The sequence below is a fragment of the Siphateles boraxobius genome, unplaced genomic scaffold (assembly GCF_051911475.1).
Source record: "Siphateles boraxobius isolate OS27281-9 unplaced genomic scaffold, OSU_SipBor_1 20, whole genome shotgun sequence".
Taxonomy (NCBI): Eukaryota; Metazoa; Chordata; class Actinopteri; order Cypriniformes; family Leuciscidae; genus Siphateles; species Siphateles boraxobius.
The window spans coordinates 19,748,978-19,771,931 of record NW_027508811.1 but is presented as its reverse complement, the minus strand read 5'-3'; the positions used below and the strand labels follow the sequence as shown (position 1 = coordinate 19,771,931).

The 22,954-nt window shown below is 39.0% G+C and overlaps 1 protein-coding gene across 1 annotated transcript in view; it reads right to left on the bottom strand.

Moving 5' to 3' along the window:
- Positions 1-22,954, bottom strand: part of sdccag8 (SHH signaling and ciliogenesis regulator sdccag8) — a 41,494-nt gene that overhangs the window by 18,284 nt on the left and 256 nt on the right. Inside the window, exons 2-15 of the mRNA XM_077237304.1 lie at positions 22,451-22,597; positions 22,193-22,281; positions 21,763-21,879; positions 21,480-21,605; positions 21,169-21,258; positions 21,009-21,073; positions 20,483-20,674; positions 19,460-19,598; positions 19,175-19,327; positions 17,549-17,683; positions 16,757-16,873; positions 16,414-16,556; positions 2,523-2,650; positions 1,140-1,248 (exon numbers count right to left, since the gene is read on the bottom strand). Of these exons, the coding sequence (XP_077093419.1) occupies positions 1,140-1,248; positions 2,523-2,650; positions 16,414-16,556; positions 16,757-16,873; positions 17,549-17,683; positions 19,175-19,327; positions 19,460-19,598; positions 20,483-20,674; positions 21,009-21,073; positions 21,169-21,258; positions 21,480-21,605; positions 21,763-21,879; positions 22,193-22,281; positions 22,451-22,597 (1,750 nt within the window). The remainder of the gene's footprint in view (positions 1-1,139; positions 1,249-2,522; positions 2,651-16,413; positions 16,557-16,756; positions 16,874-17,548; positions 17,684-19,174; positions 19,328-19,459; positions 19,599-20,482; positions 20,675-21,008; positions 21,074-21,168; positions 21,259-21,479; positions 21,606-21,762; positions 21,880-22,192; positions 22,282-22,450; positions 22,598-22,954) is intronic.

Sequence of the window (22,954 nt, the reverse complement as noted above, 5' to 3'; positions counted from 1 at the left end):
TCTTTATGGTTCACTTAAATAGTCCCTTAGTGTGACTTTAATTTTTAGTATAGAAGATATTCCATCAGGTCATAAAAATATAATAAGGTCACAATATGAGTTCATAAAAACTGCATTTATAATAATTATAAAAGAATGACAAAAATGTTATAAGTAGAAAAGTAAAGTAGAACACTGCCTGACATTTGTCAACTACCCATGTGAGTGTTTTTATCAGTCAACAGCAACTGTAAAACTATAGTGCGATCACAAATACGCAGAGATGATTCGCCGCATTCATCTTCTTTAGAGGTCTTCTTGAGTTCAGCGTGCGGGCGGAAGGGGGAGGGCGAGCAGCAGTGGCCTGTACCTTCCCAAGCTGGGCTGACTGACCATGGCAGATTGCAAGCTGCGATGTGAGTAATGCGCTTTACACTGTTTTAACAGCTGACTACCCCAGAGGCCTGAGGTGAGAGGCACATGTGATGGGCAGAGAGCAAAGCCTGTGCGGAGGACAGGCTGGCGTGTGCCAGGGTACAGTGACAGCTCCCTTACTGGGGCACAGACTAGAGCAGTATGGCACAGAAAGGATGCCACGCTCTGGATAACACACCGCGAGTGGCTCTGCGCTGAAAGTCGGACTCCGCGAAGATACACAATTCACAAAGCGTCAACAAGATCAAACAGTTGAGAAGACGATGTCAGGCAATCTGCATTTTAAACATGGAAACTGATATTCACTGATTTCACTGCAAGGAATAGCACAGTTACAGTGAACACTATGTTTAGTTGAGCTCTAGACGTGAGAGTCATGAACAACGAAGCCCTGAAGACAGCCAGAGTTCACGCTTCTTTAAACCAGTGAATTTCCACTTATTTACCAAATTTTGATGATTGCTTTAGTCATTAATGAACTAGCAATTTATAATCAATAAAATATGTAGAATAAAATGTAAGACTAACCATTTTAAAACTCAACAACCTGCCATTTCCAGGCCTTCTATGACCATAGGAACCCTGGACACAAATGTAGGTCTGGTACCTGCCCTGAACTTGACTGGGTTCAATATTTTGTTGAGTTTTACATTGGGTTTGAATCTGTAATAAATGAAAAAATGAATATGGTATACACTATCTTAAAGGACTGAAGTGCTACGTGCCTGCTGTTCTGGGCCAGTTCCTCCAGCTTTGCCCCAAGTGTCTGACATTCCTCCTTCAGTTTCCCAATCAGGCTGTTCTGAGCACTGAGCAGAGCATCCGTTTCTCTGACTGTGAACAGATAAAGTATTGACTTATTAACACAGCAAACACTTAGATGGATATATAACACAGGAAGAGCAACACAAAACTACATAATGAATGTTCTTCCTGGGTCTAAAAGTAAAAAAAATATATATATATATTGAGACCAGGGTCATGTGTCAAAATCAGAAAGTGGTTTGAAAGTGGTTACTGAAATGCATTTTAATAGATTTAATATGGTCATTTTCTCTAACATGATTTTATATTATCCAAAGAAATATCTTCTGCTTCAATGGAAGAGCACCTGACCGACTGTTTAGTCACATGATTAATGTCACATATGTACTTATTTGAATAATGACCAAGAAATTGAGCAAAATACTACATTTTCATTGTGGTCTCAGATTTGGTCATGGACCCCACTGTAGCCTATATTCTGCATTTATATCTAAGCTACACAAAGAGCTACACAGAAAGCAGGAAAGTAGTTACAACGTGGATTGTTGTGTTCATTAAATTTAGTTTTCATCAAGTTCAAAAAGTTCAGAAGCTGTTGAAAGTACACCAAAAGTATCCTACTGCGTTTCTGTGCTTTGAAACTAGTTGGGCATGTGCAGGCCACAGAGACACCACACACAAAGAAGGATAAAAGAAACAAACTGGACTCTAAACAAACAGGGCAGTGTTTAAAAAAAATTTGGTATCATCTAGAGGCGATTCTGTCTTAACTACTAAAATCAATCCATTTAGAGATAGAGAGACAGGGACGGGGGGAAGCAGGACAAAAATAATTAGCTATCGAGAGTGGCCATTATATGCTTAGAGGGGGAAGTGGTCTGTGGTATTAAAGGACTAATTCCATAAGCCCAAAGAGCTTCCTGCTGAGCCTCTGATGCCATTTCTCTTTAGACAACATGTGTGCCGTGCAGCCGCGCCAAAAAGAAGCCCTTTGTTTTCTCTGCGCTTTGTTCTGGCAATCAGCATGCCTCAAGTTTCTGGAAACAGGTAAATAAACTAAACTCGCCCATCCAGATGGTGCAACAGATGTGAGAGCAGCACTCTGAAATCAGCAGACAGTGGGCAGCGCTGCCCGCCCCCCATTTTTAAACGCTAACTAATACGTAGCGCTGAAGCTCTGGAGCGCCGAGCATCTGCTCCCTTCGGCCAGCCAAAGGTTACAGGTGTTCCTGATGCCGTCCCGCACAGTGTGGCTCATGCCCGGAGCGTGCGGGAGTGAGGCAGGCGGAAGAGCGGGTGAGGCCGTTGTTCTGGCAAGGGGCAGTGCACCGGTGAACACCCACCACTCCTCTCGTGCTGCGCTTCCATTTGCTGGAGCGTCTGTGTCAGCTCACGTTCGCGCCGCTGTGCCTGGAAGGTCAGAGCGGCCATGTCCTCACCACAGCAGCGCTCTACCGCCTCCTTCTCCTGCCTGCAGAGAGAGAGAGAGAGAGAGAGAGAGAGAGAGAGAGAGAGAGAGAGAGAGAGAGAGAGAGAGAGAGAGAGAGAGAGAGAGAGAGATACACATTTAGATCAGTGATACACATGAAGAAAGGCACTAGGTGTCACCAAACGGAAATGCATGTTTTCAAACAGGTTTCCTGATCACTCCCCTCTGTCATTGGTCAGACAATCAGACAGTCCCGCGCAAAATTCACAATACTGGTTGAACTAATACTGCTGTGCCGAGCTGGATAGGAATTCTCATATAAACAGAACGTTGTTTTGAAAGAGTCACAGTTAATAGTTTTTCGGGAAAATCAACTTTCAAATTACTGATAGTTGTTTCTGCACACTTACTGTGACAGGAGTATTGTAACAAAGCACATTTACGCAATAAGATTAAAAAATGTGCTGTATGGAACAATGTGCAAAAACATAACAGCACAATAAAAATCTTACAACACAATTAAAATATTTAGGACACAAAATTTCAAATTCTGTCATCATTTACTCACCTTCATGTCATTCCAAACCTGTATGACTTCTTCAAACCTGTTCTTCTGTAGAACATTTTTTTTTTTTAAGAAATGTCTTTTTTTGTCCATACAATGGAAGTCAGTGGTCACTAAAACTGTTTGGTTAATGAAAGTCATGCAGGTTTGGAACGACATGAGTAAACGATTACAGAATTTAAATATTTGGCAGAATTTAAATATTATATATTAAACTTTATCCTTTTAACTATGTCTTTTGTGTCGAGGCTGATACTACTCTGACAAATCAAAATACTGGACCAGAACTATCATACTGGGGTCCACTCAAACACTCAAAATGAGAGTATAAGTTGGCTTAAAAAAAAAAGTTGGCCAGTATTAGGAATGACAACAAAATGCATGGAAAGATAATCTGAGCATCACTGGTACTTTATCTGTCTAATAATGATGTAAGTGTTAATATACACACAGAGTGTACAATCCCTCTTCTCTGATCTTTCGAAACATGGTGCTTCTGTCTCTTCGTAATTACTGTAGATGACCCCTTTTTTGTTCTCAGGAGCTTAATTTGCCTAAACATTTGAGGAATATTCCTCGTATTAAGTCACCAAAATGTGTACATTAATGTTTTTATAAGTAGCAGCATTTCACATACAGTATATACTGGGGAATATATGACGCTGTGATTGACATGATGGTATTTTGCCACAAATATGCAAGGAAAAATAAGCGATTTCTATTGTCCTAGTGGCAAAAAATAGAATTTTTTAAGTGTAAAATTATTTTTAAAATCAAAATAAAGCACGGTCGGTAAGAAACATTTAAGGCTGATCCATTTACTCAATTCACCCGGTATTGGCAGGTGTGGGAACAGGTTTATTTTGAATCTAATGTATAGACAATACATTATACATCAACACATCTCCCTTGTCACACTACATCTTGTCACTTTACCCTACTCACACCCAACGTGCACTATCACTTCATTTATTGCACTGTTGATTTCATTCACCTGTGTTACACAGATACTGAAACACTCAGACAATAATCCTTCCTACAGATATGCAAATAGAGCTTTGTTGACTCTGACTCTCAGACAGAAAGACAAAAGTGAGAGAAACGTGCAACATACTACACAATGATATCTGAGATTAGATATAACATTGATCAACAGATTTATGTTAAAGCAACTCTAAGGTGAAAACAAAAACACACGTTCTTTACTCAACTGCCAGGTTAAAGGGCATCACGTTAGTGATCAGCATGAATAAAATAAATATTCTACACTAAAAAAGAGCATAACGCAGGCCAAAGAAAGTAAGACGAGAAGAAGAAAAAACCACCCACAAAACTCAAGTCAAAGTGTGTTAATTAACAGTGAAGCCTGAAAACTTTTCTCGCACACTGGGTTTGGAATGTAGCTGGAGAAGTGACCGTCTCTGCAGGCCTGCTGTCGTCTGGAGTGTGAAGGCGCTCCGCCTGCGAGAGCTGTGTGAGAGAGAGCGAGCAGGGGGAGAGCGCTCGGCCCCCGCTGTGCTTGAACAGCGGCCTAAAACACCATCCACACCAGCGCTCAGCAGGGGCTCACAAAGGCCTCACAGCCAGCCATTTGTTACTGTGGCTTTCCAGGGGGCCCAGCCACTCACTGGGGTGCGGGGGTGTGGATGGAGTGGGGGGGTCGGGTGTTTGTCGACCAATTAGCATGAGAGAGACCGCCAGAAAGTTACCGTGAGCACTTTAGGGAAAAAGTTGGCTAAGCGAGAGGCCTTCGAGCGAGATACTGTGGACACCAACGAGTTCGAAACTTTATGTATCTAAAGGCAAAGAATATTTAAAGTAGCATGTGGCTAGTAGAGTTACAGAGCAGTTATCATGCATTGATTGCTAAATACACAAATAATATAATTTGACATTTTCATAGACTGATTTATATGTACTATAGTAAATGCGTAATTTAAAATATAAAAAAACATGTAACATGTAGATTTAATAAGAAATTTAATAAGAAAAATTATCAAACATTGCTAAATGTATTAATCTTATTAAATATTCCAGGATCCAGTGTTGCCTGAGCCTTGTTTTAGCGGCGCCAATGAAATTGTATTTCCAGAACTGTGTTCGCTGACTGAACTGAATGTGATGAGATAAAAAAATACTATATACCACAAAATAATAAACATATATGAATCAAAATACATGCGAGTAGTGTATTTTGATTCAGGAACAAATTACTATTTTTAGCTGACTCCTTCAATGATTCCACCGAAGAAAGAAAGTCATATAGGTTTGGAACAACATGAGGGTGAATAAATGATAAAATAATTTTCATTGACAGAATTTTCATTTTTGAATGAATTATCATTTAAAGGGTTTGTGAAACCATTGCTGCATTTATTTGGGGGGGGGGGGGTCATTTTTAATATGCTGATTTGGCACTCAAGTAAAATATCTTATTATTATCATCACAGTTCAGTTTTATCATCATCAAAATATAGGCCTCCAAAAAAGTATTGTTTAAATAAGATGTACGCTTCTGGGTGCATTTTGAAAGAATACCTTGATTGTTTCATTTGTGCCAATTAAAATCTGAAATGTCATCCGTCTCAAATGTGTTTGCACGGGTATGAACAATTTGGAAGCCAGGTCAGACAGCTCTGACTCACCTCACACCCACTCCAGCCACCCTTCAATGGCAGGTCAGTGAGTGTTTGCTCACTGCTGGTAATGATGTGAGCAAGGCCTAATGTCCTCCGGTTAGGAGCCATAGCCGGGTTGGTCGGTCTGCCTGGTAGGGAGCAGCGTCGAGCCACGGAAAGTAGTTTCCGTAGCTGGGTGCTGGTGGAGCGCGAGGGCCGAGGTCTGCCTAAGTGGGTACTATTCAAGCTGTTGCCCATTTGATTTGGACTACCACAGACCGCTCGAGCGCAGAGTTTGCAGCACCCTGTGGTGCTCCGTGATCCCACGCCAAAAATGACCAAATGCTACCGTTCCTAAAATGTGCGCAAATTGGAGTCAGCCGTTTGGCTTCATGAGCACTCAACAGTACACAAGGACACTTGCCACCGTTTGTATGTTAATATATGTGAGAGGAAAACTTTCAAAAGTTAAAAAAAGTACAGGTTGCACTGCGGGGTAAGAACGGAAATGGACAGAAGGCGCTAATCTGACATTTTAACATTCATCACGGTTTTATGATTACAGTTAGACAGTCCTCAAGATGACACTCAGCTCTAAGAGGCTGTAGAAAGAGTACAATTCAATTTAAAAGGATATGAAATTATGTTCAAAAATGTATGCAAAAAAGTATAGAAATATTTTTATATTAATATATTGAAGAAAACTTGGCAAACAGGCTAATACAGGAAGTATTGCAACATGTTCACACTCACAAACACACTCAGATGTTTTATAGCATTTATTCAGCTGCATTCGTTCAGTGTCAATCGCACTCCTATTTCCTGTCTCCCATTGACACGCTCGCCCCCATCCCTCCAGGAGCGAATGAAACGGCCCAACCTGAGCCGCCCGTGTCTCGTCTGTGGTACTTGCACACTCTATATTTACACGACATCCAAACCGCTTCTATTAGCGTGCACGTCAGCCTCTCCATCGCTCGCACCGTATCGACCCCCCCCACCCTTCATTTATCCCCCCCCTCCCCCTCGCTGCTCCCTCCCACCCTTTTTCCTTTAACTAAACTGGCTCTGGCTCCCTCCATCTGGTCCCCTTTCCTTCAGCAGCCCCGCACCTGTTCACACCTCCTCTCCTGTTGGACCGCATTGAACATTTCCTCGGATGCCAGGGCTATTCTGGCACTCGCAACCTCTCTGTCATTCAATCCATCTGTCAGAAGTGAACTTTGTTTACCGCCAGCTTCTGCTTTCTTCTTCAAGAAGCGCAAAACCCCCTCAAGGTCAGAGGCAAAACGAATTGCAGACGCCACCAATTTACAAACAACCCCCTCCCTTTCTATAAGACACCCCTATCAACAAACCAACTAATCACAATAATCATTTTTTTCTTATGTATCTGTAGAGAATCTGTTGTGATTTGAAAATGCACACAGAGAAAGCTGAGATGTGTTTACATATGCTGAATAAATATCCATGTTTTCAGAGTAGGTCAAGAAATGAGATTTTAGATGTGTGTTTATGATACTGAACAAGATTTAAATTTCCACAGGAATATATAAAAAAAAATTAATAGCTTAAACAAAAACATCTTTGCTTAAAAGGATAGTTTAACTAAAAATTAAAAATGAATGATCCTCATCATATACTTACCCTCATGTAATTCCAAACATATCTGTTTTTCTCATATCACTCTTTCTCATTTGTAACTCAAAAGGAAAAGTTTAGCAGAATCTCCATAAAAGTGAATGGTGACCAAATCTGTCAAGAAAGATTTTATGACTTTGATAATAATGAACAATAATATTGATGACTTTGATAGGAATGATGAAAAAAGTTTTAATTATGAGGGAAATATCCCTTTAAACGATCCTAGTATGAACCAAACATTAGTTTAAAAATATTTAAGAGGGTTCTGTGATGTGCATTCTGGGACAAAATACATAAACTGGACAGAAAATAAAGCATAAAGATGAGAAGGAGGAAGAGAACAAGACAGAGCGCTATCCCTGGGTGAAACAGCCTGTGACAGTGCTGTTGAGGCTCGCACTCTGAGCGAGTGACGCATTTCCACAGCTCGGGCTGACCTGGAGGGGCTTGTGCCAGACCCCCCACCCGTGTCACCTCACAGGAGGCCCAACTAAATCATGCTGCCTTCATCATCCCTCCATCACACACCAAACACGCTCTCCAAAAGCCCAACGCACCCACAAAAAGCGCATGGCCGGCAAAAAGCATAACAAACAGCGCTTTTAACCCAACAGGGTGTTGGGCTGTCGGGTCTTAGGGTTGTGCCCATCACTTTCACTCCTGTTTCATGGCATGTTTTTGTGAGATGATGACCCCTTTGTGATGGACTCCTTATGCCATCTGGAGAGTAGATGGGGAGAGAGAAAGCCGTTATGATTTGTGCCTTTACACAGTATCTTTAAGCATGTTAACATAAATTTACTGAAATTGAATTTGGACCGTACAAATGGACTACACAAACAATTATGCATTGTGGGTAAACAGAGGAAAGACGATTAAACCTCCTCCAAAAGTGAGAAGAAAGCCAAGGAGCTAAGCACACTAGAAACACGTGGAACCATTAATCAAAAATCAGCACTCTTGCCCCAGCTACTGCGAATATGGAGGGTATTGGAATAATAATAGATGGAAGTCTATTATTGAAATTGCACTTGTGGTAACAAAAAAAAAGTGTCATGGAGACTTTGAAAAGAAGGAGAACAACCCAGCTTCCAGAAACAGTAAGTAGGGCACTTTCTCTGGGCAGAGTTGGCCCAAGTGAGAACAGTTGCACCCGACAGATTTGCTCCCACTTTGCCTGGGGACTGGCAACATTCTGTCCTGTACCATCATGACACAGAGCTGGGCCACGGCACTGGAGAAACTCTCAAGACACACGGACATATAGTTTTAGTAGGACTGGGAGTTTCAAGTTGAACATTTACAATGAAATAATTTCTTATAGTAATAATTAAGGGCTGAAACTTTCTGACTATAACTTGCTCTGACAAATAGTTTGATTTGCAAATTATGATTTTTCACAGAAGGATAAGATGAAGAATGTATCAAATACACTACCATTCAAAAGTTTGGGTCTATTATGTTCACTACAGCTGCATTTATTTGATCAAACATACAGTAAAAACATTAATATTGTGAAATATTGCAATTTAATATTACTGATTTGAATGTATATTATTATTATTAATGTTGAAAAAAGTTGTGCTGCTTTATATTTTGAGGAAAACTGTGATACATTTTTCTCAGGATTCTCTGATACATAGAAAGTAAAAAAACAAACATATTTGAAATAGAAATCTTTTGTAACATTATAAAATGTCTTTATCATCACGTTTGGTCCATGCATCCTGCTGAATAATAATATTAATTTCTTAACTCTTTCTGATCCAGTACTTTTGAAAGGTTTAATTGAAATATAGAGCCATTCACAACACACAATTCATTTTCATATTTTCAAAAATGTCCTCAAGCCATGAAATGTAACTAGAGGGACAAATTACAAATTAATTTTGTGGATTGTTACAACTGAAAATATCTTAAGGTCAACATTTTTATAAGAAATTAATGCATATGTTATCATAAATTATGCTATATTGGGTATTACTATTGTAATGATAATTGATCATTAAATTTTGGAACCACATTGATTTTTCATCACTGCAAATAGCACACACCAAGATAACAGTAACAGAAGTAGTGACGTGCCATAGCTGCTTAAAAATATTCAGTGGAACATTTTTACTAATTATGAAGAATTCTTTAATTTAGCAACTTACAAATACTTTACAAATCACAGTCATTGTAACTGTCAATGCTCATCTTTTAATGGAAAGTCTGTCCCATGTTTGAACAGATTTTCCCCTCTGTGCAAATTGCACAATGTTTCAAACATATGCATTCTGTTGGCAAACACTACTAGCTATAGCTGCAGTATTCAAAACGACAGTGTGTGTTCTCTTGTGTACACTACATTGTCCTCTTAGGGGCCTGTAAATAAATGACACATATGTAATTGCCTTGAACTTGGTTACACTGTTAAATAATGGAGCAAACTGCTGGCAATGAGTTGAGGACTTGCTTGGTTGAGGGGCATAGCCTCTGGCATTGCATCTGGTCTTATAGGCCAGTGGAGAAACATAATGCATGGACAAGAAGAAGGGGAGGGGAGAAATCATTGCTGATCGATGCAAATATGACACAAACTCACTGAGTTTGGTATCCATATTCTACATGCTCTTCAATAACAATTTCTGTAGTACTTTATTCCTCTATTCTAGAGTGAATCTTCATTTTTAACTTTGTGCAATAAATTATGATGATTTTCACTGAGATTAATTAGCTCAAAAAATAAAGATATTCCAAGGCACTCGAATAATGTTGAAAAAGTTTTAAAAAAAATTATTTTAACTTTTTCAACATTATTCGAGTGCCTTGGAATATCTTTATTTTTTGAGCTGAACCATCACTTACATCCAAAGAGCACCAAGATAAGGAATTCACACCCCGTGAAGCACTTTTTTTTGCATTCTTTGCTTAGATTAATTAATTTGTTCTTAAAATATGTTAAATTAATGTGGAAGAAAATGGATAAGTAATTTTGTTTTCCAATTCCAAAGAAGATGAGGTTTTAAGTATGAGACAAACATACAATAGAGCCAAATTTCAATCATAAACGTGCACTTAAAAGTATCACTTGATATCTGACGGACCAACTTCTGAACCAATGAAGCATGCTACATGGCTATACCGCGTGACCCAAGTTAACTAAGTCTAACACTGCAATGTCGTCTCTAAGATGCTGAGAATAACAAAAGACAAAAGCCCTCTTCTTGCCCTCTGCCGTGTGAAGTGGAGGAGGAGTCGGAGGCCAGCAGCCCTGCCGGCAAGGCGTGAAGACGTGGCAAGGTCTCATCCCAGGCCAACGGGCACACCACTGTCAACATCATGACACTCACTGGGCGGCTCGCCGGCACTCTCCCGCATGGCCGGCAGCGGTCCCAGCTGCCCCATCCGTTACTGTCTGATTAGTTCTGCTAAGCAGCCCCTCCCCTCCATGCCCCATCGCCATCTGCTCCCCCAACAAGATGGCTGCCGCCCAGCACCGTGCACACCGCCCCGCTACCTGCCAGTGCCCGTGCCCGCACTCACCCCAAAGCGCTAACACGGCTTCTCTTGGCTGGCGGCGGCCCCCATTTCGTTCGCTACTACTTCTGACAAGGGGCGGCGGGCTACGCTCTTTTATTTGCTGTCGGATGGTACATGCGCTTCCCGCCGACTTGGTTTGCAGCAGTTTGGTGGCATGGCAGACTTTGCTCACCGCGGCAGCCTCCCTCTGGCATGGGGCTGCATCTGCTCCCTCTTTTATTCATTTTCCGATTCTCCACCTTTCAGGGGATTGTCATCCTCCACGCGCTCACACACGGCCGAGGGAAAGCAGAGAGGCGTGCAAAGTTTAATGGAATTCTGGGGTGGGATGAACAACTTTTTTAATGCCAACACTGCAGTTGGTCTCACGGTTCTTGTTGCCTAGTTTGCACAAGAAATTAGTGAGAGGACGAGTCAATGACACACCCCAACAACCAGGATTCTGGGTCAATGACATACAAGACTGTCGTGTCCATAACCAAAAAATAATAAAAATCTAGTTTACAACACGTGCCAAATTCTTAGAAATGTACTCCTTTTCTCAATTAATGTTGGTTTCATGTGGTTTCAAAAAAAAGTTTCTAACATTTTCAAGGAAAGTTTAAATTCAATAAAAATGTGGTGTACCCATCAAGTTAAAACTCAAAATGTTCATACATCTTCAAAACATGTGAGTGTACAGATCTTAATCATTTTCAAAATTACTTAAATATAAATACATTTTAAGTTTTTAATGTTTTAAGGTATTGTTTTACGACATTATGAGTAAAAGTAAAAAGAAACAAAACAAAAGTCTGGATATGTTTAGTCTTCCTCTGTGCTAACATGTTTAACATGTTCCACAACAGCACAGATGTCAATATAAGCCAGATTCCCTCATAGCTCACAATGAGGCCTTATTGACGTGGACAATCAAGCACCATCAAGCCTTTTGCACAAATAATTCCACTTCACATACAAAGATAAGCCAATGAGAGACAAGGCTGATCATTTCATATCCCAAAAACTTCTAGCAGGCTTTTTTCTCGTAATTCTCTGTCTCTCACAACAGCGCTGATTAACCAATCACTAGCCAATATGGTGGATGTAGCTTTGAGTATGAGGGTTTACTGTGCGCAGAGGGCCAGGTTCTCTGCTAAGCTTTCGACAGAGAAGTTGTGAATATTTCCTACTTTCAGATCCATACTTATGCCTGAAGGTTCTCCTTTACAAACCGCAACATGGTTCTTGTTGGATCAAAATTTCAAGCCCTGCTGCCAGCGTCACCGCTTGCTTGCAAAATTTTGAGTTGCTGAAGAAGAGAGGGAATTTGGAACAAAGTGAGCCCCTGTGTCCTGTTCCAAACCACAGTGAACTCCAGCAAACACAGAAAAGCAAAGGGGAAAATCTGTTGCGCCTGGTAAAGCGGCATGGCAAAACAAGCAAACTTTTTTTTATTCCGTTGCACATTTTTCTCTCTTTATTTTCACACCCTATGGGGTCTGCCGAATGTTGGGAGGTGGGAGGGTGGGTGCACGAGAAAGAAGGAGTGGGGGAGGGATGACAAAAAGGCACGAGCGCACAAAAGCAAACAAACAAACCGAATAAAGCCTGGGCTCAAAGCCGTCAGAAGGCAGAGAACAGAGCGGGAGGATTATGATAGATCCTCTGCTGCCCAGCGCACAGCTGGCTGATGATCCAATACTGGAGCCGCCGGCCCTCCCCAGCATGTGCACGGGGGGCCTGGGGGCCAGAACGAGAGAAAAAAACTGAAAAAACCAAAAGACAACTGCTTTGCCCATCCTTTTGATGGGAGCTGTGATCATAAAAGCTGTGAGACGAGAACGGGAAAAGTCAAAGTCTGGCTTCAGAGGTCCTGATTGTATGAGCACCCACCAAAGGGGAACTGACACAGACAGGGGCCCCACATGACCGTCCCCTGGGCTGCTGAGTCACAGGGACCCCCGCAGGTCGGTACATGTGCATTTATATACATGCAAAGGTGGTGTAAGAGAGTAAAGAAAACAGAGAGATGGGAAAAAGAGGGATTAGCCTCAAGGAAGAGAGAAAGAATGCACAGATGTCTGCTGCATCTGTGCACTACGCCTGGCCCAAAGAACCTGCCCCGGCAGTCCACATCCACACCATGCATACAGTGGCTAAAAGACTCTCTGCTGCCAAAAGCAGGGCCTGTCAGCAGCTTAACCACTCTGATCTTCAGCAGGCCATTTTGTTGTCTCATCTAGAAGAAGCAGAGAGCGTTTAAAGGCCAGCATCCTGGGCAAGCTTTCTTTTTAATGTTAATTCAGCCTCATTTAATCACTGAAAAATCTTACATTTCATTAATGCTCTGATCAAAAAACAGAATTATGGACTGGACCCCTTGAAAGTGATCTGCCGTAATATATTCACACAAAATTTTCTTCAATAATTTAACAACAAAAAGTTGTCAAAAAACAACGAAATCTCTATTTATAAATCAAAATATATAACTAGATAAGCATCACATGAACAAGCAAATTATTACTCATCTGTTCATCTCTGTCCACGTTGCAGCCAATAAAATAATAAAAAAAAATCTAGTTTACAGTGCTTCTCAAGTACTTGTGTTAAATGAATGAATGAGGTATTTATATAGAGCTTTGATATGTACTACTGTAAACCCAAAGCTGTTTACAATCATTATTTATTAAAAAAAAAACTAAGAAAAATACAAAAAGTTTTTTTGTGAATTTCTTGTCACATGACAGCAAATGGCTTTCTACATGTTGGTTACACCCAAGGAAGTCTATTTAATTTTTTTGACTGATTTAAAGAACAATTCTCCAACATACTATATTAACATTTTAAATTAGTGAAAATTGAGAAATATTAATACAAAATTATGCTAAAGAATTTCAGATTTTTGGGATCATTGTGACCACAGGGCAGATTTAGCTTGACATTTTTTAAATTATGTCCAACATATCAAAAATAAATTTAATTCAGAAACTGAAAACATCATCACAGATGAGGTGTATTCAAGTTTTTGTTTGGATAAATTGCATTTTTCTGTTTTCTGAATGAATTCATAGATTCAAGACACAAAAATTGCATAGCACAGAGTCACAGACTAAACTAATGCAGTGTCAACATGACAATAAATATAAATTAAAAAGGTGTACTGAACTAACAATGCAGGACTACATTCATCTGCTGTGTAATAACATCAAATGCAAGAGTTTATCTAGACCCGCTGTTGCAAATAATCTATACTCCATAAAAACCATCTGGATCGTTTTCATGCACAGTGGTACTTTTCCAAATGTAAACAAATGACTCAAATTACTCTCTAATATTTCTGCAACAGCATGAATCTTTATGGTAATTTATAAACAATACATGACCGAGTCTTAATACTTAAGTACTGAATTCCCTTCTGAACAGATGCTGTCCCTCCTCTGCAGCTGTGCAGCTCTGTGGCAGATGCTGTAAAATCTCCACTTCCTCAAGAGGAATGGAGACCCCAGTGCCATTCAAACCCACTGAGGCTTCAGCACTACCTACGCTTAAAGCTGGGGTAGGACACATTCACAAAAACATGGAAATGGATGGATTCATATATATATATCAGACTGTTACATTTCTTTGGTTGGTGGAGTACTATCCAATCACTGAATAAAATACATGGTTATATGTACAGTTATTTTCAGCATAATTTTACTTATTGTAAAATAAGTAAAAACTAAACTCAATCCTTTTTGACCTGTTAACTTCAGACCCCTTGTCAGGTCAGCGTGACATACTAACTGCACAGTGACCGCACCACTACAATCACTAGTACAATACTAGAGGATGGACAACAGTACAGGGCAGAGACTACTTGACTGGCATATGTCAATTACATTATGCCAGTATACAATCAACAGAGAGAAAATTAAGTATGATAATACAAAACAAATAAAGGCTCAATGTACAAGTTGAAAATGTAATTTATGTCATGCTCTAACTGAAGTTGATAAGTTAATGAACTGTAAAAATAAATAAATAAAAAATCTAAATATAAAAGTGATTAAACACCACAAAGTGTTTGGACACTTAAGTGACAAATTAAATTAATGTACATTATATTACACAATATATTAAACCAACTGCCAATCTAGAAACACAAACACACTTTTCAAGCAAAACATTTCACAAAAAGAAGTCTTTCGATACACAGTTCAAAATGAAGTATTTGTATCTTATGTAATTGTCAATTTGTCACTATGATCATGTTCATAGTTAATGTGATTAACTACAACAATAGTTACTCTGACTGGACACCTGTGTAAACTTGAGGGGAACTGACTTTATACATCCACTAAAATCATCTTATCGACAATAGTTGATTAAAAGTAACTGCAAAAAAAAGCTAAAAACTTAGTTCTGAGAAAAAAAAGATTTCCTTGCAGATGACACGTTTTGGATCTCATGCAATAACATACACACATTTTAAGTGTTTAAGTGTGTTTTAAGTGACTTAAGTGTCCAAATTCTGTTTGGGGCCACTAAATATACATAGCAATAAAAAACAAATTAAAGATATAGAAAGTTCATTTGGGCTTTGCTGGCTGTAACTCTAATTTTTAGTAACGAACTGTAAACTGTTAAATTGCATCTAACGGCAATGTAAGTGTCTTTCCGTGTCAAAAACCTTCTCTGTCATATATAATAATGGTGGGAGGTGTTAAATGTGATCTATTCTTCTTAATCTGGAGCTATAATCTATTTGCTTTCTAATAAACTGGGATTAGTTGAACAAATGTTACTGAAAAACAATGTTTATTGGCTTATCACCTACTCTGGAATGATTTTCATCAAAGTTTGAGGAGAAATTTGCGACGCGCACATAAAATCCAAGATTAGAAGTCCAAAGCATGATCAAATGAAAGCATGGATTTAACACAAATGGTGGCGTTGATTCATAAGACAACATCTTTGCTGTAATGTCTTCTGCTAAAATAAAAAAAATGGTGATAGCTCCACATAGAGGGTCTGCTTTTGATTTAATTTAATGGTGTGAATTTAATTTAACAACCAAAATACATTTATGTTTAACGCCAGCTCATTATCATGGATACGAATACGAGTGAAATGTGCACATATGTGGAAAATGTATAAATGTATGAGACGCTGCATATGCACTACTACACACTGAACTACACAAATAACGTCAGATTAATAATAAAGTTCTTAGGAGAAACCCTGTCAGACGTTTTAACTGATTTTAGCTTTACTCTCCCTAATAAACTGAGCTATGTTATGGAGAGAGACAGTATGTGTCCGTCTCTCCGGCCCTGTTCTCCTGGTGCGTGGTGGACTGTGGCGGTGGCAGCCGGAGTCTAGTGGCGATTTAATAAAGTGCGGGTGCCCTCCTGCCGGTGTGCTGGCACTGCATTGGGGCCAGTGGACAGGCGCAGTGTTGTGGCATGTAATAGGATTAAGGGGGTTACCTGGTGAGGTGCAGTTGGCGCTGGGCGCGGCTTAGCCCCTCAGCCAGGCCGGCTGCCTCCGCCCGGGCTCGGCCCTCTGCCCTCTGGGCCTCCTCCAAACGCTGCCGGTAACCGCTCAGCTCCACACCCAACTTCTGTACTTCCTGAAGCCCATGAGAGAAGAGAGAGCGAGACCAAGCCATTATTCGTTTTGGCAATAAAATAATTCCTTACTGTTCATCAAAACTTTTTTATTTTATTTTTTGCACATATGAAGTAAATACCATTTTGTACCAGTAACATTTTGTTGGTCAAAAAAAAATGGCAGACTCTCTCCCGTATGACCGATAAAAGTTTATCTTACCTGCTCAACCAGTTCTAGTTGGCGGCCCAGTTTAGAGCTGATGTCCCTCACCTCTCTCTCTGCCTCCTCTTTCTTCAGCTGGGCTTGGCTCAACAGAAAACGCAGCTCCGCACATACCTGACAAGCATACATGTGGCTTAATGCAAAATCCAAGGTAAGTTTCAATACTCCTGTCCGCTGTTCAGGAGAAAACAGTTAATTCACACATTCTATACTGATTCATTGAGGAGATGTTTGCTGCATCTTTCTGTCAGCTCCATAAACGTATACTAGAGCTTTTGCTGCATCAACTTCATTAGCTTTACTAATAATAAAGTTCTACTGCCATCTAGTGCCTAGACATTTTCCATACAAAGATGACTCAACCAATTAACCTGTAAGATAAAGTTTGCCATTAAAATAAATGTTGAGCCTAAAAGCAAAATTAAAACCATTTGCTTTCTTAATGAACATTCCTGATCTTATTCTAAAGAACAAAAAGTCCTGTACTAAAAAATGTTCTTGGTGCTCAAACATGCATAACATTTTGTAACTGAAATTGCAAACACTAATTCACTCTGACTTTAATAAAACTGGTGAATTACTCAACAGCGCATGTGCAAATTGAGTGCTTGAAAACAAAATCAACTAGATAGTGTTCATGCGCTGGACATGTCTTTCCACGCTAATGTCCAAAGGCGTATACTTTGAAAGGCTTGCACACTCAACTGTGCGCAAATATATCCGGGCCTTTGGACTCCCTAAATAACATTATCACCACCAAATCATGTCAATTTTTACAATGGGATGTACCTTGCTGCTGTCCATTTCCTGTGCGGTGAGCTTCTTATAAGCTTCCTCCAGCTGGCCGTTGAGTGAGTTCCGGTCTCTCTCTCCCCTCTCCAGCAGACCCTCCAATTCAGCCACTCTCTGAGACAGACTGGTCACCTTAAAGTTGGGAACAATAAAATTATATTAGCTATATTAGTGATATTAACTGATTAGTGACATTAGTTATATTATAATATAATGGTTTAATATAAAATACAAGAGTGGCTAGAATGTCTAGAGATTTTGGGACCACTGTATAGGACTATTTATACACTTAAATTGAGTATGTATAGTGCAGCCCAAAGGCCAGAGACCACACTAAAAAAATAGTTAAAAAAAGAGATATATTTAAACTTAAAAATAACAGAAAGTGTTAAGACTGTAAAATTTGTCAAACAAACAAACAAACAATTATAAGGCACTAGCATGAATAAATTTTTTTTTTACATCCTGCACTATTTCTAGATCACAAATCAAATAAGTTAATTAGTGACATTGATCATGTGACTTTTTGTGCAGATGGCCACATAATTGAAGCTCAAGATGCTCTAGATCAGCACAAATCATTATAGAGAAAATGATCATCTGGTTTACTTCAGAAGATGCCACTGAATGAGGTGCTGTAGTCATTAAAGCAAAAGGGGCACAAACCAAATAATACAACATTCTGAAATAAAATTTTCAATTAAACTTTTCATTCAAATTGTTATGTAATTACTATAATTTGTAATGTAATAATGTATTGAATTAGAAAAAACGAATGTAAGATTGTACTCATTTTGTTTGTAAGTCACTTTGGATTTGTCTTTCAAATTAGTAAAAAATAATAAGTACATTTAAATATAAGATTTCAAAACAGTGGTCTTATTAGTAGTCTCAGATTTTTAGACCTCACTTACAATATTCTGAACAATTAAGGTTTTCTCTTTAGTTTGTTTTAAACCTGAAGCTTTAATTCAGTTCACATAATTAGTAAACAATAGTGCAGAATAGAGTGGCGCAGAGATGACATCAAAACCAGGAAGACTAATGCACCACTGGTTCCCTCGAGATTTTCATGTGAAAAAGTAAAATAAGATTTGTGGTAAACATCACTTGACGATACTTGGATGTCTTTCTCTGCAACGTAAATAACACACACCCATATCGAAAACACGAATTTTGAAGCTGTTATGTTGATTTTAAAAATCTATTTTTATCATATTTTAAAAAAATATGTTTTTAATAACTAGATAAGAATGTTTGGGGTGTGAGTGTGTGCAGTTTATCTTGCAGAACAAAACATTCAAGTATCGTCAAGTTATGTTTACTAAAGACCTTATTATTATACTATTTATATCCCCATTATAAAACCCATTAGGAAAGTCTTGTGGATACCAGTGCCGAATAAGTCTTCCAAGTTCTGACGTCATCCCTCCTATTTTTTTAAAATCTGAATCTGAAGTCATCCGTCAAAATTTTAGATGTGTGCCACAATTAAAATGACACTAGGGGGCAGCAAAAACTAGCTTTGTCAAACCGAACATAGACAGTCATACTAGCCAGTTGAATATATCAGCATACATGTAAAGTAAGAAAACATTTCTTAATTATGGTAGGGTAACTAACAGTCTGGGCGAGCTCTTCTTTCTCTTTCTTGCTCTCTGAACGCGCTGCCTCCCTGGCCTGGGAGATCTTCTCTTGTTCAGATGCCAGCTCTCTCTCAAGCCTCTCCCGCTGTCTAGTCAGCTCATTGTGGAAATGCTCACACTGTACCAGAGCCTGCAGGTACACAGGGACAGACCGAAGGTCAAGGTCAATGAGTATATCTATCTCAAGTCTACACAGTACTCCATAAGTATTTATGATCATGCAAAGCAGTAAAACTCATATTCAAATCATTTTGGCACATACTCTTGTCTTTTCCAGGTTTGCCTCTTCTGCCATCTCCACTGCCTGTTTAACCTGCTGATAGGCTGCCCACTCTCTCTGCTGGGCCTCAGTCTGACTGGCCCTTAGAGAGCAGAGCACAGTCATCAGCTCATCCCGCTCTCTAACAGAGACACAAACATGGGCATCTCATCAGGTTACTGAAAGCAGACATTGATCTGACACATAATCAGGAAAGCAGCAGATTAGCTTCATGACCAGTCAAGACTCCTTTCAACCTTGCTATAAGGAAAAAGAATTGACTAAATCAACACAGATCAATAAAAGTGGTCAGAGGAGCCCACCAGTGTTAATTAAGCCAGATGTTTGACTCCAAGGGCAAGGCAGTTGCTATATCAATATTTCTCAAGTTAATTTGTGTGTTTGAAAATCGAAATGTAAATCAGGTTTATAAAAAATATCAGACTGCAATTAACAGAATTTCCAATAATCAATTAATCTGTGATTTTTTTTTAATTATAAAAGTCCAAGGACCCATTAAATTGATCAAAGGTAAAGCCATTTATAATGTTCCAAAAGATTTCTATTTCAAATAAATGCTTTAACTTTCTATTCATTAAAAAATGCTGGAAAAAATATATCACAGTTTCCACAAAAATATTTACCAGCACAACTGTGATAATACACATAACACTCATAATAATAATAATAAATGATTCTTGAGCACCAAATTAGCATATTAGAACGATTTCTAGGATCATGTGACACTGACGACTGGAGTGCTGAAAACTCATTCATCACAGGAATAATTTACATTTTAAAACATTCAAATATAAAAATTATTTTGATATATTGCAATCATATTTTCAATATATTACTGTAATTACTGTATTTCAGTCAAATAAATGCAGCCTTTGTGAGCCTGAGAGAAGAAAAAAAAGAGCAAAAAAAATTCTATTGTATTTGAAATCTATATCTAATAGAATGACATAATTATTCCAGGTCTTAGACACATACTTACATTTAAAACACTAAAAACACACTTACTTAGTGAGTCTTTCAATGCTTTGTACGTGGACATTGGAGTGCGTCTCTGCCAGGACCGCTTCATGCTGGGCACACTTCAGACACAGACCACCCATACGCTGACCACTGCCCACCGCCACAGCCATCGCTTCTTTGTGCCTCAGTCGTTCTTTCGTTTCCTCATATTCCTTCTGAATGCTTGCCAAGTCTTTCCTACACAAACACATGCAGATTGTTGCATTATGCATATATAATGACTGATTATTTCTACTGGTGGACAAATACTGCAGATGCGCAATAAGTACAATGACTGTTGTTAAGAGCAAAGGAAGCACTATAAATCCCATTAACCTACACTATGGCAATCTATCGAGCAATAGGCATTTATAACCAGGGATGTGCTCTCACTCCAGAATGCAATGCTAAAATTATATGTCATGCAATGCAAATTAATAAAATGTTTAATTCAATAAGATTGTATTTTAGTGTGGTCTGATTCAGAGAGAGAATATATTTCAGGCTTGGCCACTGATTGAAGCCCACATACTTCAGGGAGACCACTTGAGCCTCCAGGGTCTCCATTTGTGCTTGATAGAGACACTTCAGCTGCTCCTTAGAGAAAGAGATGGAAATCACTCTTTTGGTGCATATTCAGTCCATTTATTCATGTCACATTTTCAGTTACATGAATGTTTAACAACAAATACCATTTCTTTCTTCCACTTGTGGTCCTCAGCTTGATTAATGGAGCCAAGTCTTTGCTTTGAAGTCTTTTCTGGTGTGAGCTCCATGTTTAACTGAAAATGATCAAATAGAGGACAGAGGCAACTAAATAAAATCACAGGATATGAGACGTTGAGACAAAATTCTATGCACACATTTAAAAAAAAATTAAAGAAAATCTATACTGTATGCGTATGCAGACTGCAAGCTATTTTCATCAATTGTGTCATTATAGTGTCACATTTGCCATTCCTATCAGCAGCACCATAACAAAAAGCCTCAAGGAAAAGAGTACCGTGCTGTTTGCAAATGTGTATTCTTTAAGAGTGTCTTCAACTGCCTTTGCTTTAAGCTCCTCATGTAGTTTCTCATTCTCCACGATTACCACTCTTACTCTCTGTTTCATTCCAAGGAGTTCATCCTTTAGAAACAAAACAAACACACAATTACAACTGCCTTAAAGTCGAATTGCAATCACATGACCAGTTGCGGACTACTGGGGAAACCCCCATTATCAAGCCTCTGACTACAAGACTTAAGTTCACAGATACTATCTCATGTTAATTAACACGACTGACCTTGCAGAACTTGACCTCAGCCTCCAGGTGCTGAATGTACTCAGATTGATTGTGGATGATGGGAACCAAGTCATGAACACCAGGCAGATTGCTACTGCCCTCATCCGTGACTCTTTGCTAGAAAGCACAATTAATATTGGTCACATATTAGATTTTTAAGTACGCATGAATGTTAACATTAAGCAAGTTACAAATAAGAGCAATATAATATATAATTTAATATAATAACTACATATATGCATTTGGCAGACAAGTGACTTACATCACATTTCAAGGTACACATTTAAATTCTTATCAATTCTAGCTTTCTCTGGGAATCGAACCCATGATCTTCCATTGCAAGGGCCAATGCTCTACTGTGTGAGCTACAGGAAATTATTATGTAGCGTTTTATCAACTCAAACCTTGGAGTAAGCAATAAACAGAGTACCTTTCCTGCCAATTTCCTCTTAGAAGGCGAAGGTGATTGAACATTTGCATCTTTGGACTGCTTTTGAAGCAAGGAACGCAGCTGATTGACTGAAATAACATTAAATAATAATAAAGTAGTTGCACAAAAATAAGTTTTCTCATCTAGAAGATCTCTGCATAAACTGGATATTAATACATAAAATCAGCAGGATGCCACGAAGTCCTTCCCAAAATATGATTTATCAGAAAAGTAACATTCTTCCAGTATGATCTGTACCTGCTTCACTCTGTTGAACTGGCATACAGGGGGTTTTCAGCAGAGGACTGAGCATCTCCTGCTGCTGCTTTGGTTCTGAAGACTCAGAGTCAGAGCTGTGGCTGGCCAGCATGCTGGAGAGATGCTGGATACTGCGGTTGGCTCGCTCTTAAACATCGAATTCACACATACACATTGATTTTATAGCTTAAAAAAAGAATATAGAAGATAACATGGCATAAATAACCTATAATGTATATGCTAAATGTCAAATATGTAGTAACACGTTTGAGTACTTGTGTATCTAACGTTAATTGTGTTAGATACAAAAATAGTGGTGCTCTGTGGTTCAGTATATTTCACAAAAACAAATGATATTATTGCCACTGAATGTTTACAATGGATAATGTCCTGTCAGGGGTCACTTAAAGTGTGAATAAACTGTTTACATCGCATTATTTGCATTCTGTAGTATAATTTTCAATATTGAAGCGTTGTGGAAGAGCAACACTAGGCTGAAACGCA